The 17,020-nt window shown below is 45.1% G+C and overlaps 1 protein-coding gene across 10 annotated transcripts in view; it reads left to right on the forward strand.

The window, feature by feature from the left end:
* Window positions 1-17,020, forward strand: part of LOC127472607 (arf-GAP with GTPase, ANK repeat and PH domain-containing protein 1) — a 314,949-nt gene that overhangs the window by 202,015 nt on the left and 95,914 nt on the right. For 7 of the 10 annotated variants that reach the window (XM_051791074.1, XM_051791075.1, XM_051791076.1 and 4 more), the window contains one exon: window positions 9,937-10,098. The exons of the other annotated variants lie outside the window; for them this stretch is intronic. In XM_051791074.1, coding sequence (XP_051647034.1) covers window positions 9,937-10,098 — 162 coding nt within the window. The remainder of the gene's footprint in view (window positions 1-9,936; window positions 10,099-17,020) is intronic. 10 annotated transcript variants of the gene reach the window in all.

Below are 17,020 nucleotides of genomic sequence, written 5' to 3' on the forward strand. Positions count from 1 at the left end.
GTTGTTTTTCTGGTTTTAAAGACTTTGACAAGCAGACATATAATAACCATCTCTCAGTGACAGTTATCCCAGTCCATAAATATTTTCATCCCAAACAAAGCAGGTGTCTCTGGGTAATAATCATCTTATCAACAAAAACCAAGTTCCAGTCCTTGAGAATTTCCATTTCAGAGATGTAAAAAAATGAAGATCTTTATGAGAATAGATGAAGAGAAAAAACCTCCAGTTCTTTACTCTTTCTGCTGGGTTTCCACTGACACAAGGGCTGGGAAAATTCTTTTCCTTGGCATCAGGTCACAGTCATGGTAGGACTGTCCAAACTGAAGTGAAACAGCATTAGGGAAAAGGAGTGGTTTGGGTGCTCTGTCACAAAGCAGACGAATGACTAGAAGGTGAAGCTGCTCTGCTGCTGCAAAGCCAGACACTGCCTGGGAAAAGGTTGACTTTTAGTTGAAAACTGGCCTCTGGGCTTTCTTGGAGGTGCAGTTTGGGGTTTATGCTGAAAGAACTGGGATTCTGTGTGGCAGCTTCTCCCAGAAAATAAAGAGGCATGGGGTGTTGTTTTAGTTGTGTTACCTATGTTATATCCAGGCTTATTAACCATGGCTTTAGGAAAGGTCCCTGTTCTTGTAAACTAATTTGGTGAGAGTCTGTGAGCTGGGGAAAATAGGTGTTTATTCCCTTTAATCTAAAACTGTGTTACTTTTCTGGTATCCTAGTGATGCTTAAGTAACTGAAATTTAAAATAAATTTGTGTGGCACTGAGCATCATTCTGTTGCTGCAGCTCAGTTGGAAGTCCTTCAGAAAAGGATAACTCTTGGACTTGCTCACTTCCAACCTTCTCTAATAACACAGCAGAGCCAGAGTCCTGTCCATCTCACTGGCCAGTCTCTTCTGGAAGCTGATTCAGCTCTTGCTGACTTTGGAGCAGAAGTTGGGTCCAGGTTTCATTTGCTCCCAAGTTGGGTTGGCTTTGAGCTGATTGACCTGAAGGTGAACTTGTTCCTTAAATCCCTCCCAGGAGTCATTTATTTCTTCTCCCCTCCAAACAACCCAAAGCCTGAGCTGCAGCAAGAGCCACTGATGTAGAAAGTTCATGTCTAAAAATAGCTTATGGTGTAGAGATAAATAGTTTCCTGATTAACACTTCATTTAAATAATTTGGTGCTATTAAATTTCCTTACAGTAGTGACTGTACAGTATGTGAAGTATCTCAAAATGTGTGAGTTCCAGGCCGTCATTAAGGGTGCTGAAGGTTGTTATCTGCTAACTCTGGGTGACATTTCAGATGCCACAGGAACAGCAGCTTCACATTCTTATCAGTGTGAGTTTTCTGGCTGTTATTAATTGTGATCATCTATCAAATCATCAGTGGTTTTTGTAGACCATACAATAATTTTTTTTTAATTGGGGGACACTGTGAGGATTCAGATGTTGTGATCAGGCTGATGATGAGTAAAAATGTTTATCAAGCCAAGAGCTCACAGGCAGTTGCTCCACAGCCTGTAGATCGTGGGTGCCTTTGCAGACAAATGCTAAACTGAGTCCTAAATTCTTGAATGTGCTCTGAATTCTTTACTTGGAGGTCCCTGAGGTTGTGTACTGGGGCGGTGTGGACATGACAAAGCCAGGTTTGATCTGGTGTGGTTCCCCCAAGTTGGTTGTTGGCAGGTATTTGTCACTAGTTTTGCAGTCTGACGAGGTACGTGAGGCGATTGGATTGAACGTGAAATGTGGGGTTTATGGATTTGCCACAGACCACAAATACAAGTTTGTGATTTACTTTTGTCATTAATCACCCGAGTCAATTTTCCATTTGGTTGGGTTTGCTGTTAGTTCAGTGATACACAGCTGCAGCAATGGAAGGAGAAGTTGTCAGTTTGCTCGTTTCCGAGGAAAAAAAGCCCAATTTAAAGTGCATCCAAGATTTCCCTTTCATCCCACTAGAGGGGGATCCCTCAAGGTCATCTTCTCCCGTTCCTGTGGACTAGGATTTCCTCTTTCCAGAGCTAGAGAGCAAGAAACTTTCACTGTGAGTACCCTATGTTCCTCAATAACGGGGGAAAGGAGCAGGGCACGTGTGAGCCTTAATAAAATAAGTATTTGATAAAATAACTGTGTTTGTTAAATATTGGGGGGGGAAAAGAGTTTGCTTAGGTTTTCTCTTTAGGGAAGGAGGGAAAAAAGGAGCTGTCTGAGGATCCTTTCTAGAGGTGGGCAGAGGGTGCCCGTCCCCGGTGATGCTGAGGTGGGTTGAGGGCAGGAATGTGTCCGGGAGCCTCAGGAGGGTGACAGACAAGCCGCAGCCGGTGCTGCTCAGCCCGTGCCTGTTTCCCTCCCGTTGATTTTCATGCCTCCATGGCACTGTATCCTGAATAAAATCCCAGCTCTGCCCTGTCCACCTGGTGCAATCCCACTGACTCCTGACAGCTGCTCCGGGTGGTACCAACTGGTTGGACGTTCAGACCTTCGCAGGGTTGTTCGCTCTCTTTCCCCCGGTGATTTGAAGATATTAAAGCCATCAGGAGGGTTGAAGCTGATTTACTAAACGGGGAAAAAAAAAATCACAAATGTGTTTGGAGTATTGAACTGCCGTTGACATCTAAAGTCCCAACCATGCTGTTTTCCTCCACACTCCAGCAATCAGGACATCCAGCAAACCCATAAAAAACCAAACTAATAGCATGAATATTCAGTGACCTAGAATACTAATTATTGTCATGAATATTAATGTGATCGGACTTGCTTTTTCCTCTTCTCTTTCTATCTGGCTCTTTTTTTTTTTTCCCCTCTATTTTTTTTTTTCCACTCAGCCGGCTCTAAAGATGGACCATAATGAGAGCATTTAAGAGAGAGAGCGCTCTCCGCCGTGACAGGGACCGGGGTAATAAGGAGAGCTTGATTAACGTGGTGCACTTGGGGGAGAGATGAGAAGATTCACGTGGGCCTGTTGTGGGGGAGGCAATGAGGCACCGGCGGCTGTGTTGCTGCTCCCTCAGATTAATGAGGCCTAAGAGTGCATTAGGAACAGTGACAAAGGTTTGATCTAATGGGCTCAGTCATTTTTCCTTTGAGTGACAGACGCACAGAAGTAATTGGCTGTGCAGAATGGCAGCTCATTGGCAGTACTTAAGGATACATTATCCCCGTTGTGTGGCCCGCAGAGGCTGTTTATCAAAACTGCTCACACTGCAGACATGCATTCACTTAGCTGCTGTTACAGTGGCAATAGCTATAAAAAAAAAAGTCATCTCACATTCATAGCTATTGTCTCTTTTGCGAAAATAAAGTTTCTTTGTTCCGTTTCCTTAAGAGGCAGGAGGATATGGGAATGCCAGCAGTCGTCCCTCCCCATCCTGGAGGGGCTCTGGATGCAGCTCGCGGGGTTTGGAGGGTTGTAGCTCGTGGGAAGCTCCCAGAGTTGGTTCAGTTAATCCTGACAGTGCAGGTGAGACCCACCACCCCCTCTCGGGTGCCATGATTAACAACTTCCACAGGCAGTTGATGGGATTAGGAAGCATTTTACATCCCTGACCTCAGGCCCCCCTGCACGGGCTCTGCTGTAGCGTCAGCAGCATCACACCTGCGAAGGGTTTGATTCTGTGCTGTTATTTTTTGCAAAGTTCAGTTCATGGTTCTCAAGAGGAATGACAACCAAGTAAGAGCAGTACAAAGTAGAGCTTTTGCCCGTGTAAAACCTCTGGGTCTTAAAGCTGCAGTCCCTGAACAAGCAGGTAACCTCAGTCAGGACTTGCCCAGAAAGCCAAGCAAACCTTATTTATTACTTTTATTTGTTAAAACCATTGCCAGGAAAGGAAAACACAGTTTGATCCCAGCAGAATAAATAGTCGGGGATCTTGAGCAGGAGCCCGTGGTGAAGATCTTGCGTTTAACTTTCTTTTAGAAGAGATGTCTCCTCTGATGACTTAATTTTCCTCCACACTTGCTGTGTGGCTTTGGCATGCTCTGAGAATAATAGCTTTCCTCGTTATACTCCCAGCACCACGTCCTTCACTGCCAGGATATTTCTTGGCACTGCCTTGTTTGTTCATTAGTATTGACCCCGCTCGGTCTGTGCGCTGCTAATCGAGCCTGGGTTGTGGGGATGGAGATGGAAGGGCTTCCTCTGTGAATAGCTGCTTATCCTCAGGAATTTTGGGCAGTAAAGAGATGCTTCTGGGGAAAAAAAAGATCTTAAAAATAAGTAGAACCCACAAGCGAGTTGCCTGGTACAGAACTGAAAATGATTGCCAGCGTGTTGAAGGAGAGTTTTAACACTGGAACCACTGTGGTTTGGAAAGATTTAGGATCACTGAGTGGTTTGGGTTGGAAGGGACCTGAAGGATCATCTAGTTCCAACCCTCCCTCTCACTCTTTCTTGTTCCATATACGAGTAAGCTCAAGATATTTTAAATCCCTGCTCAACCCGGGGCAGAGACAATGCGCTTGAAACAGAATCCATGGCAATGCTTCAGGGAATTTACCCACTGAAGAAGCTGGCTGTGGAATTTGGAGCCCTGGTCCCACAGCTGATCTTCTGAGAACGTGGCCAGACAGTGCTCTGACACCTGGGCAGTGCCTCCCTTCCAGTGCAGGCTGACTCTCCTCAGCTGGAGAGGAAAGGAGCTGGAAGTAGCTGTTTTCCCAGATTTCAGTGCCGCGTGAAATCTCCAGAGTGGGTGAGGAAAGGAGGATCCCCCTGGAAAAGATGGATGCTGAGGCAGCAAACTGAAGGAACCCAGAAGAGCCATCCCCAAATTCTCCTGGTCCCAAGGGTCGTATCTATAGGTGAAGCAGAGGCAGAAAGTACAGCAGGGATGATCAGACATTCCTCAGGGAGGGTTTGTCCACTGGAAAGATTTCTGCACAACTCTGGGAATTAACCCCTGAGCAGGATGCAGAGGGCAGGGGAAGGGAATGCTTCCCATCCTTTTGCAGCCAGCAAGGGGGCCTCTCCCTTTCTCTTTACACCCTAATGCCTGAAAAGGCTTGAGGGAGCAGTGCTGGCTGTGGGTTGGGAATAGGCATCCAACAGCCCATGTAACCTACTTGACAGTGCCTTTTGCTGAATTAGAGGGCATTTCAAGAATAGGCAGAATTCCTGCAACACAGATTGACCCAACATGATTTGAAACAATTAACCCTCTGATATCAAGAGTCAGGATTTCCTGACCCACAACTCTAATGTATTTTTCATTAGTTCTAACAGCTGGTGAGCGCAGCCCTCTGGCCTTAAGAGGTTTATTTCCCTTTTTCTTCCCTTTTTTTTTTTTTCGGGAGAGAAACTCGTTGTGAACATGAAGAGCTTGGCACAAATAAAACATGACCATGGAGAAAGCATAGCAGTGGGCTGCAGTTTGTCTGATTCAGTCCTTCTGTGCAGCCTCTCTGCGGGTCTCGCACGCCGCTGCTTCATGGAAAAATGCAGTTCTGCTTCATGACTCTTGCAGTGTCTGCTGGTCTCATAAATCCAAGAGTATATTAGTTGCACTCAGGAATGTAAGTTCTTGTAGCTGATTTGTTTGGGAGGAATCGCAGCTGTGTCTGCAGTGGGAAATGAAGATCACTTGTGTGTCGAAGTCCCTTGTATCTCACTTCTGGGTGCAGTGAGAGCTGTGCTGGCTGTGCAGGTGTGATTACTGGCTGCTGGAGTTGGTGAAGGCTTGAAGTGATGTGTCTGTTGAGGTAACCTATGCTGCCCAGCGGTGATTCACTGTACTACTGAGTTAAAAAACGGCAAAAGAGGGATTGCTGCCATGCTGCCCACAGAACTGCTCCATTGCAGGAGCAGCGTGACAAAAACTCTGAGTGGTTTCTGGTTTGTGGGACAAGTTACAGCGTTTATGTAAGAGAACATTTATATCAACCTCAACTGCTTATTTTATTAATTTAATTAATTTTTGTTATAGAGCCTTTATCTTTTGTCTTTTACTGACCAGATCCACCCTTAACATCTGGTACCCTGTGTTTGTATAAATCTTTGTTATTTTCATAGCATTTCTAAGGACTGTAACCTGACCTTGCATTTATGGTTTGTTGTTTTGCAAATCCGCAACAACTGCGTAGGAAGAGCCGAAGTGGCTCCCTTCTTTTTGGGAAATGGAGACATGTTCTGCCCCCAGGGTGTGTGTTTCTCTCAGCCTCTCATTACCTACGTACATGGCTTAATTCCTCTCGTGCCCAGTCTCGCCTTCACTTGCTCTTTGCAGTGATTTATGCTGAATAAATGGGGATATAAATTGGATTTTGTGTGAGCACGCTCACTCTTCTTAGAGGCACTTCTGCTGAGCATTGGCCAAACCTGGAAATTACCTCGAATCTTAATTTGGAAGGGTTTTGTGGAACTTAATTGTCTGAACGTTTTGTAAGCGCGATCGTAACGGGGTGTTTTATAACATCAGAAAAGATAGTTTTAATAAAGCTGTCTAGAGCTAGAAAGAGGAATTCTTCCTTTGATGCTCCTTTGGTAGATGAAAACATTTTTGTTCAATAGGAGACCAGCATCTTTTTTTTTGCTCATTTGAGACAAGTTCTGGCAACATACTGATATTCATTCAAATATAAATGCCATATTCCCTTTGAAATGCAAATTGTTTAAAGAAAAATAGCATATGGTAGAGGTAAGTACCTTTTCAAATCAGCTCCCACACTTTAGGGATGTGAGTACAGCTAAATTTATTCTTTGGAAAGAATCTGGAGCCTTTGACACATTGAAGCTTGAACTAATCAAGGCTTCCCAGTAAGCATATACACATATCCATATCAAGGAAACAGTGCTGAGAATACATGGATTAGCATAGTAATTTAACTGCCCCCTGCTAATCAACTTAAGCAACCAGCTGATGCATTTAGGATGTATCTGAAGAGACAACTCTTTCACAGCTCCAGAATGGGCCAGGTAACTGTCCAGGAGTTTGGGGTTAATGTGAAGATGGGTGTCTGTCTGTCTGTGGGAGAGAGGTGTGCTTATGTGCGTACATATGTACAGGGGGGGGGCAAGAGATGCAGGATGCATCTTGCAGGAGCTCAGTGTAAAGGCTTCATGTGCCTAACCCAATATACAGGCTTCCCTTTTCACAGAATCATCGAATCCCAGAGTGGTTTGGGTTGGAGGGACCTTTAAATCTCCTCTAGTCCCTGGGCAGGGACACCCTCAGAATTTTCACTGGGTGCTGCTGGCCTCCTCTTTTGAACAACTCTGCTGGTGAGGCTTTATCTGTGAGGAAAATGAAAGAGCATTTGCCAGGTCTGGGTTGGGGTTTGCCTGTTGTAGGTGGGAAGAGCTGTGGGACTGTTCTGTAGGAGCTGTGTGTGGAATGCACCGTGTGCAGGAGCAGGGGCTGCCTTTCAGTGATCCTTGCTCTGGGGTAAAGTGCTGGTGCCTGGTGGGGTGGTGGGATACATGTCCTGGGCCTGCTGCACTTTGTGGAAAAATTAGCAACGGATAGGGAAATAATGACGTTTAAATAAGGTTGTAAATAATGGGCTAGAGCTGAACACGCTGAGGAGAGGGAGAGGAAAGGACACACTGTTTTCTGTTATCTGGCCCTTCTGATATCTACCCATGGATTCTGGCTTGAGGGTCTGATATATCATGAAAATATACACCCCCCCAGCACCTGGACAAAGTGGAAATTAATCCTGAATAAATGTTATTGGAAGGGTTGCAGGGCTACCAGACTATGGCAGTAGGAAAGGACAGATCTGAGTTAGTGGCATCTCTGCTCAGTAAAGTGTTACGTGATGGCGCTTGGCACCTATTTTGTGCTTGCAGCCCTCACCCTTCAGAAAGGTTAAGTGAAAGGAAAAACCTTCTTGGTTTTGCAGAATAAGTGACTTCTCAACAGGTTCATATCATAAGGTGAGGTTGGAGTTTCATCAGATGGGATTGAGGTGGAAGTAAAGCTTTTGGTGCTGACGTGGTGGTGTAGAAGTCAAGATACTCTCGTTTTAAGGTTTTGCTTTTGCCTCATGGTTAGAAAGTGGAGGCTTGTGTTCCAAAGCTTGTGGACTGGGTGAAAGATGTCAGTGTAGAAATATCACTGCTTATGTTGTGTCTGTGTTGGCCTAAATCTCGAGTTTCTAGAGTGCATTTGGTCTCAAGCTCTGTCATGCCCATCAGCCACTCCCTTTCATTTGGTGGATCATCAAAATAATTTAATAATGTTTATACTTTTCCTGGATTTTAAAAAAACAGAGGAGAAGGGCATTTTGAAGTGAGCATCAGCAGCATCACGGAGGTTTTGGAAGGAGATAGTTCTTTTAGGAGACCTCAAAATATATGTACTGTCAGCTCCTGTTTCCATTTTCTATTGTGATTTTAAGGTGCTGAGCTACAATTCGATCCTCTGCTGTGGACTCTCATGCCTTGGGAGGTCCCAGCATGATTCCAAAATCCACTTCAGACTTTGCATAGTTAAACAAATTGGTTTTTCTGTCTGTATTTCATATCAGAGATGCCACACAGAAGTTCTCGAGGCTGAGTAAGTACACTGAAGACACAGATACCGTGATGGATCTGTGTTAAGGACTAAGGATGAGATTTAGTCTTGGGAAAGGGGAGGAGAGAAAGGGACAATTATGCCAACTCTAATAAACACAAAGTAGTTCACTAAGCTCTACTGTCTTCCCAAAGGCTGCTCTGGGAAAAGACATAATGATAGAACTGGGAGTCAGGAGATCTGGGTTTTATTTTCAAGTCTGCCACAATCTTCCTTTGTGGCCCTGGGTCATTTAACCTCTGAAAAATGGGGGAAATGATAGCAGATAATTAACAACCTCACAGGAGCATTGAAAATTAATTCATTAATTTTTCTGAACTCATCAGTAGAAGGTGCAATGGAAATGCAAAGTGTGAGGGTATGTTATAAAATTGTGTCTGTTCCTTTCCTTCTGCATGTGTTTTTTAAGAGTGTTTTTCAATCCACAGAAGACCTGTGGGGCACCTTTTGAGAGCCTGCCATGAGGAAGGAAACTAGCACTGTGAATTCTTTGTAGCCCTGTAATATGCAAGACCTGTGCTGGGAATGGAGTAAAATGTGCTCAGAAGCCAAAACTGTGGAGAGCAGACTTTGGCCCATAGCAGGTTGTGAGCAAGACCATCAGGAACCTGAGTTTCTGGAAAGGTTTTAATTGTTTCTGCTCTAAAATTTAGTCACTCTTCTCCCGTTTTGTGGTGAGAAACCTGTCCCTGTCGCTCCCCCTCACACACACCTCCCAGCATTTTAAGGTCCTCTTCCTCAGTGATGGTGAAAACACAGAATTATTTCCAGTGTTTATTGGGTAAAGGCTGTTCTTTGTGTCTCCCCTTTTGTGTCACAGGCCTTCAGGTGGAGTTGTGATGGGTGTGTTCTGTGGGGCAGGACACAGGAATGACACCTGCAGTCAGTCCAGTGTGTGCTTTTTGTCCTGGTACTGGTTTAAGATTAAAAGCCCAAATAAGTTTTTGCTTGGTCTCACAATTCTAGGAGTCATTTTCACCCCTTGGTTTCACTTTGGGGAAAGACTGTGTGAGATATTATTTAGAGGTAGATTCTTTTAAACTCTTTGAGTTGGCTTGGTTGTCCCATCTCAGTTGCTTGTATGAAGAGTGGTTTTCAGGATTAAATTCATTTTTTGTGCACAGTTTCTTTCGTAACAAGCAGAGAACCTCTACAGAAAGTGACTGGTGGCAGGGTGGTGAAAGATCGTGTTTTCAATGAACAGAACGAGCTGAAATGGTGAAAATTCAGGCTCTTTAGTCAGAGGTTCTGAGCTAGGTTGCTGAAGTGGGTGGTGGCCCAAAGCCCTGCTGGCAGGGCCGTTGTGCCGAGGCCTTCAGGGAGGGTTTTGTGGCGTAACCTCTGCGTGTGCTCTGTTAAGATACAGCCGTCCATCCTCGTGCAAATCCGTGCTGTGTTCTCTATTGACACGATTTGTTTTCCATTTGTGCCTAGGGAACGTGACTACTAGCACATCTGTGTCTCAGATGGCCAGTGGGATCAGTCTGGTGTCCTTCAACAGCCGCCCGGACGGGTTGCACCAGCGCTCCTACTCGGTCTCCAGTGCAGATCAGTGGAGCGAGGCAACAGTCATTGCAAACTCTGGCATTAGCAGTGGTAAGAAACCTGGAGCTGGGGGGGGAATACGTGCTTTGGGGTGAAGGGGGAGTTTGGTGCTTTGCTTTTTTTTCCAAAGGAAAGAATGCACTGATGCAGCCCAGTGTTGGTGCCGCTGCGCTGCTGGGGGTCAGACCTGGAGCATGTGAGGGGGAAAGAGAAAGGAGATAAAAGACAATGGATCGATGCAGTGCTTTTTTTTCAAGGCCAGGGACTGACAGGACAAGGGGGAAAGGCTTTAAACAGACGGAGAGCGGGGTTAGTTGGGATATGGGGAAGAAGTTCTGTCCTGTGAGGGTGGGGAGGCCCTGGCACAGGTTGCCCAGAGAAGCTGTGGCTGCCCCTGGATCCCTGGGAGTGTCCAAGGCCAGGTTGGACGGGGCTTGGAGCAACCTGGGCTAGTGGGAGGTGTCCTTGCCCATGGCAGGGGGTGGGACTGGATGAGCTTTAAGGTCCCTTCCACCCAAACCATTCTGGGATTCTGTGATAATGCACCTGAAATTAAAAGTAAGCATTATTATAATTACGTTAGCTCTTCCTGTTGAAAAAAGAATCATTAGAAGGGTTTGGGTGGGAAGGGAACTTGAAGATCATCTCATTCCACCCCCTGCCATGGGCAGGGACACCTTCCACTAGCCCAGGTTGCTCCCAGCCCTGTCCAAGCTGGCCTTGGGCACTTCCAGGGATGGGGCAGCCACATATTGTATGTTGTTGGCTTGATATTCTGATTTCCTTACCCTGTGGTGGGCATTAGCAGTAGGTGTTAGTATTAAGTAGGTATTAGCAGTAAATGATCCTCCAGATATTCTCATCCACGTGTCCTTTCTCTGCTGTGCTCTCACTCTAATCCCTGCATTCTTCTGGCATAACTGTAGTGTTTCCTCAGTGGAGCATTTGAAAGTATTAAAAGGAGCAAACACTATTCCAGATGGTGCTTTGGAATTACTACACTGCAGCAGTGAGACAGGGGTGTTTGTTTTTTGAAGGGTAGATGTGATACTTGGTGTCTCTGGCCTGGAAGGAGTGTCTAGGAAGGGCAGGGCTGTAATGCTGGTCACCTGTGGATTACCTGATGCAAATTAGAGGATCCTTGGAGCAGCCAGGTGGGTGGGCTGGGGCTCAGGTGTGCAGCAGAGATGGTTCATACCAGCAGGGCACACGTGTCTGGGAGTGTGGGGTTTAAAGGGCACGTGAGGAAACCTTGGAAAGTTCAGGAAATGGGGAAAAGGAGAAGAGTGTGTGGAAAAAAAACCTGAGAAGAAAGTGAGAATATGGATAGCAGGGAGAAATGTGAACAAGACAGGAGGAAGGGAAGGAAAGCTGGTTCTGATGGCTGTCTCTAAAATGAGGAGAGTTAGAGGGATATGAGAACTATTGCCCATGTCCCATACATACATACCTGTAGGTATAGATATATTCTAGAATCATAGAATATTAGGGGGTTGGAATGGACCTTCATGTCCATCTAGTCCCAACCCCACTGCCATGGGCAGGGACACCTCCCACTGTCCCAGGGTGCTCAGGGCCTTATCCAGCCTGGCCTTGGACACTTCCAGGGATGGGGCAGCCACAGCTTCTCTGGGCAGCCTGTGCCAGTGTGTAATGTGTGTCTTTGTAAGGTTTGAATCTGGGTATACCCCTGATTGTGTCTCTGGGTTTTTAAGTAGCTCTGAACAGCTTTTCAGTGCCACCTTATGAGAGCAGAGGGTTTAAAGTCACCATTACCTTGTTTCTGAGTGGCATTAGCTATCCAGGTCCTAGTTACTGAAGCACGTGCATTTCTGGAGCTGTAAACATGTGGGCAGCACCTTCAGGAGAGTGACACCTGCATTAAAATAGTCCAGGTTTTGGCTAAGAATTTTCTAAAGCAAGCAGGCTTGATTGGAGCCTCACTGAAAGGCAGAGATGCTGTAAAATCAATTAAATGTGTCCACCCAGCTCTCCTGCTTCTCTGGAGCAGGGCAGGCAGCACTGCCCTCCCTGCTTGGGTGCTGAACTGCTTTCCCAGTTAAGACTTTGTATTTTCTTTCCTGAGCTGCTTTGTCCTTTTAATCCAGCCCAATTCTGCCTCCCTTCTGAAAGGTTAGGCCAAAGTTTGCGCCTATTTTTATTTTTTTTTGCACCCTTCTTTTCTCCTGTAGGTTTCAAAGGCAGGCTGGGCAGTGTTGGGTGCTGGCTCTGGCAGGAGAGCAGGCAGAGGACCCAGTGCAGTGAGCAGTGCTGTGCAGGCAGGGGAGCAGTGCTGTCCCCGTGCCAGAGGGAGCAGCCGAGGCTGCACCAGAGAAAAGCCTTCAAAATGCAGAATTCACTGAATTCCCACAAGCACCGTGGAAACAGAATGTCAGAAAGTAGAAACAGTACCTAAATTCCTGCCTTTTCCCAGCCCCTTCTTTTGGTAATGCTGTGTTTGCTGGACTTGTCTTTTGCTCCTGCTGCTGAGCTGGAGCTGGTTCCCAATCCCTGGTGAAGGGAACCTTTTCTCCTGCCCAGCTCTGCGCTCCCACGGATGTGCAGTGCCTTCTTCTCACTTGACACTCGTGGCTCAGGAGAGACAACAGCTAGAATTACCTAGGAAATATTTATTTTAAAATTGCAGGTGACTGGAGGGTACTTGTGAATAACCTGGCTGGAATAATTTCTTGCAGACGTTCCAATATTAAAAAAAAGAAAAAAAATTTAAAAAATATTGCTTTATAAATAAGAGGGAAAGTTGGACTAACAGTGAGTTTTAGGCAACTAAGGGTCAGCAGAATCAGAAGTATTATGATAAAGCTGCTGCAAAACCTCAAGAATAATTGATTGCTCTCAGTGTATCATCTTTGGATAAGCTCAGAAATGTCCTTTATGTTGGCAAGTTGACGCATGAAAAACCCTTTTTAATTTCAGGGTTTTTTTTCTCCATTAAAAGATTTTTGAATTTTAGTCATAAAAAGCTAATACTGTGAAAGCAGCAGGTACAGTGAGAAGCTAAGCATCTTTTGGAATTCAAATGCCAATGTACTGGAGGATATCCTGCTTATTGTCACATGGTTTTATTGTAGACAAAATAACATATTGGGATTCAATTTTTCTCTGCACCTTTTTTTCACATTAAATTAATACTTTGTGTGGCTCCGGAGAACTTTTCAAAGTCTTCCAAACCAGACCTTTGGTTTCCTGGGGCTTCTGTCTTTCAAGCAGCTGTGAACATCTCCTAATTAGATAAATTACTTTGTAGTGGGCAGAGCCACAAAACAGGAGGTGCTGGTTAAATTAAAGGGGAAAAATAGAAAAATCCATTCTCTGAAATGGAATGCCCCACTGCTTTATGACTATTACTGTGGTAAGGTTTTACATTTAAGTACCTGAGGTTTAAAATTAAATGTCTAATATAATTTGGCACTGGTAACATGAAGCCTGTGACTGCCCTTGGAGAAAATCCTGACAGCTTAGTTTGGTGCTTAAATTGCTGTCTCTGGCTGGTGAGTGGCTCGTGAGGCTGGATCAGTATTTAGCTGAATCCCACCTGCTGTTCAGCATCATTTGCAATGCAGCAACATATTTGCCTCAGAAACTCCCGAAATTTCCAAAGGCTGTTCCAGCAGCACATGAAAAATTAATTCTTTTTGCTTTTTTCTTCCCCCTGTACTCTTGTAAGTACTTGACAGAAGTAATTTTAGCAGCGGGAGAGAATAAAAACTGGGGGCAGTAAATCCCTGTCCAGGAACCTCTTGTGTAGATTCTTTATGGACCCAGAATTGATCTACGTGTCAGATCCTGATGTAGTTTCAACTGTTTATCACCCTAATGGTGTTAGAGAGACCATGAGCATCAACTTATAATCCTCCATGAAAGAAATTGGTGTTTGCAGTCAATGAAGGAGCAGCTCAGCTTTATTGATAGATTTAGAACAATTACTGCTGCTCCAGCTATTGGCTGAGAGGTTTTCCTGGATCCTGCTGGAGCCCTGCCATGTTTTGTCTTTGATAAAGCTTTTCCTTGATGGATTTTTTTTAGTCCACAGAGAATTATCTGTAGTTACTCATTGCTGGGGAACAGGAGGGTTGCCTGGTCTCATTTGTGACCTGTTCGAGCGTTGAAGTTTCTGTCAACAATGTGCATCCCACGATTCCTCCTCTGCAAATTCAGCTCTTATTTCCATAAAATCACAGAATTGTTAAGGTTGGAAAAGCCTTCCCAGCCCGTGGAGTCCCCCCGTGCCCGATCCCTGCCTTGTCACCCAACCCAGAGCACTGAGTGCCACTTCCAGTCATTCTTTGGACACCTCCAGGGATGGGGACTCCACCACCTCCCTGGGCAGCCCCTGCCAAGGCCTGACCACCCTTTCCAGGAATAAATTCCTCCTGATGTCCAACCTGAGCCTCCCCTGGCACACTGCAGTAGAATTGTGGACAGCCACTGTTGTCTGTTCTGCACTTCACAGTTTGTGCATCTCTAAAGAGCTTGTGAGACAGACCCTCAAACTTGCCATCAGAGCTTTTTTTGGTGACAGAAACCACAAAAATGAGTTTCGTGAGACTTCGCTCACAGAAGACCGAGGATGTTATTTCCTACCTGGGAATGAAGCAGCAGCTTGTTCATTCTCCTTCTAAATGTCAGGTTTTATAGATTGGCTTCCAAGGCTGTGTCCTGAGAGTACGAGAGGGAAGGATTCCTTCCTTAAAGACCCAATATTGAGCTGTTCTGGCAGAGCTCTGCAAACAGCACTTTGCATGGGACAGGGATTTCTCTCCTCCAGACTTGTAAATTGTCATTTGAATTCTAGCATGATGTAAAATTCTGCAATAAATCAAATATCTGTTTAAATATCATCCACTTAGGCTTTATCACTATACAATTGCTTGTACGGGCCATTTGAGCTCAACTGTAATTTATGGAAGTTGTAATACCTGGTGTCTTTTGAGTTTCTAACAGTTTGGTGCTCGGGTTTATTGATGTAAAATTGAGTTCTCACTGTGCCGTGGGGTGTGAGAGGTCATTGGAGTGTTGATATTAATGCAGACCTTGCAACTTGCCTTACTTGTCTGATCCTGAGCCCTTGGAACGATTAAATGATGGAACCTTCTGCTGTGTTTTGGAAAACAGTTCAGCTTGAATCTGACATCAGAAGAGTGAACCATTTAGAGTTGTTGTAGTTTGATGGGCAAATTGTTGACTGGGATCAATTATGTAATTTCAAATAGATTATCGAATTTCAGAATTATTTGTGTTCAGTGTATACAGATGGTTTAGGTCAGAAAAGCTTTTTCCTCCTTTTTGAGTCAGGAAATCATGACTGAAAAGCAAATATAAAGTCATTTTCACCTTTTCTTTTTCCCAGCTGCTCTAGGGTTTCCTGCAGTTCCTAATATTTAATACAGTAAAATTCACATAAGACAGTGTATGTGCATGTAGTTTACATTGCCATTAAAATAGGAAGGGAAAGGGAGCATTCATCCACTTTGCATGCCCTTTTGTGATCAACAGACAAATTGCTTCTGGCAAATAGTTCCAGAGGGAAACTTTGTCAGTTCAGCTGGGGAAACTCTGCTAACAACAACTTATTATTGCCTTTGCTTTGTCAACATACCTTGAGGAAACTCGGGTTATAGAGCACCACTTTTTAGCAATTTCTGGAAAACCATCCCCTTTCAGCATCAGGTTGTGTACAGAGGAGCTCTCAGGATTAAAATTTAGTTGACATCCTTGGCAAGCTCTGACCTGAAATAGCCCAGTCAACTAGAAATATTTAAAAATTGCATGAAGCAGTGTCCAAGGAATAAGAAACTGTTATTTTCTCAGATTTGCTGATCCCGCAGGATTTTAGGTTTCAGATTTATTTTAATTTAGGCAGGGAAGAACCAGTTTGGCAGCCTGTGGTTCCCCAAAATGACATCAGGCAAGCAGGGCAGAGGAATGGTGATAAGTGCTGTGAAAAGGGTTTCAGGACAAGTGGAAATGGCCTCAAGTTGTGCCAGAGGAGGTTTAGATTGGATATTGGGGAGAATTTCTCCACTGAAAGGGTGGTCAGGCGTTGGAAGGGGCTGCCTGGGAGGTGGTGGAGTCCCCATCCCTGGAGGTGTTCCAAAACCTGTGGATGTGGCGCCTGGGGACGTGGTCAGTGGTGGCCTTGGCAGTGGTGGGTTAAGGGTTGGACCCAGTGATCTCGGAGGTCTTTCCCAACCGGGATTATTCTCTGAATGATTTCTGTGCCTTCCTCCTGAGCATCCAGGCTGTGGCTGCAGCTCAGAGAACACACCAAGCTGGGGATGAGCCGCTGGTCCTCCTGGACCTTGTGTCCAGCAGAGGAGGGAGGTAAAGGAATGGAAGACCTGAAAGCAGTTCCCCGTTTCTGTGTCCATGGTGGATGAGGAGAGGGCACTGAGGAAGCTCTGAGGTTTAAACTGTTGTGGTGTTGGTTTAAGGAGGACCTTGGGTCTGTGGGCATTTCTGCCCAGCTTTGCTGAGTTTTAGCTGCTTCTGTATTTATCCAGTGCTGCTGTTGACATCCTGAGCCACATTCTGTGGCTTTTGACAATTCTCCATCTGCGTTTCTTGTTGAAGAGCCTCTTCTTTCTGCTCTCCCTCTTCCCCTGATTAAAATACACGGAATTGTTGCATTCAGCAAGTCAGTCCTGTGCTTGGTTCCCAAATGCAAGAAACGTGAGTTTGCATCCTCAGATAATTTGACATTGGCAACCTGATGCTCATCTTCATGTTGTTCACAGCCCGAAGTGCCAAATGTCTGTCAGTAAATTAGTTCTGTGACTAACATAGCTTTTTGAGTGGAACTATAAAGCTTTGGTGTTTCCCAATGTTTACTTATGGATGCTTAAATACATATTTTGCACTTAGCTTTGCTTAGGATTTGCACTGAAGTAGGGATGCAAATGGCATGTTCCTTGTGATAGGGGAAAAAAAAGATGATTTCTTTTTGTGATGT

Source organism: Manacus candei, unplaced genomic scaffold, assembly GCF_025592945.1.
Source record: "Manacus candei isolate 608988 ecotype Guabito, Panama unplaced genomic scaffold, ASM2559294v1 h1tg000029l, whole genome shotgun sequence".
NCBI lineage: Eukaryota > Metazoa > Chordata > Aves > Passeriformes > Pipridae > Manacus > Manacus candei.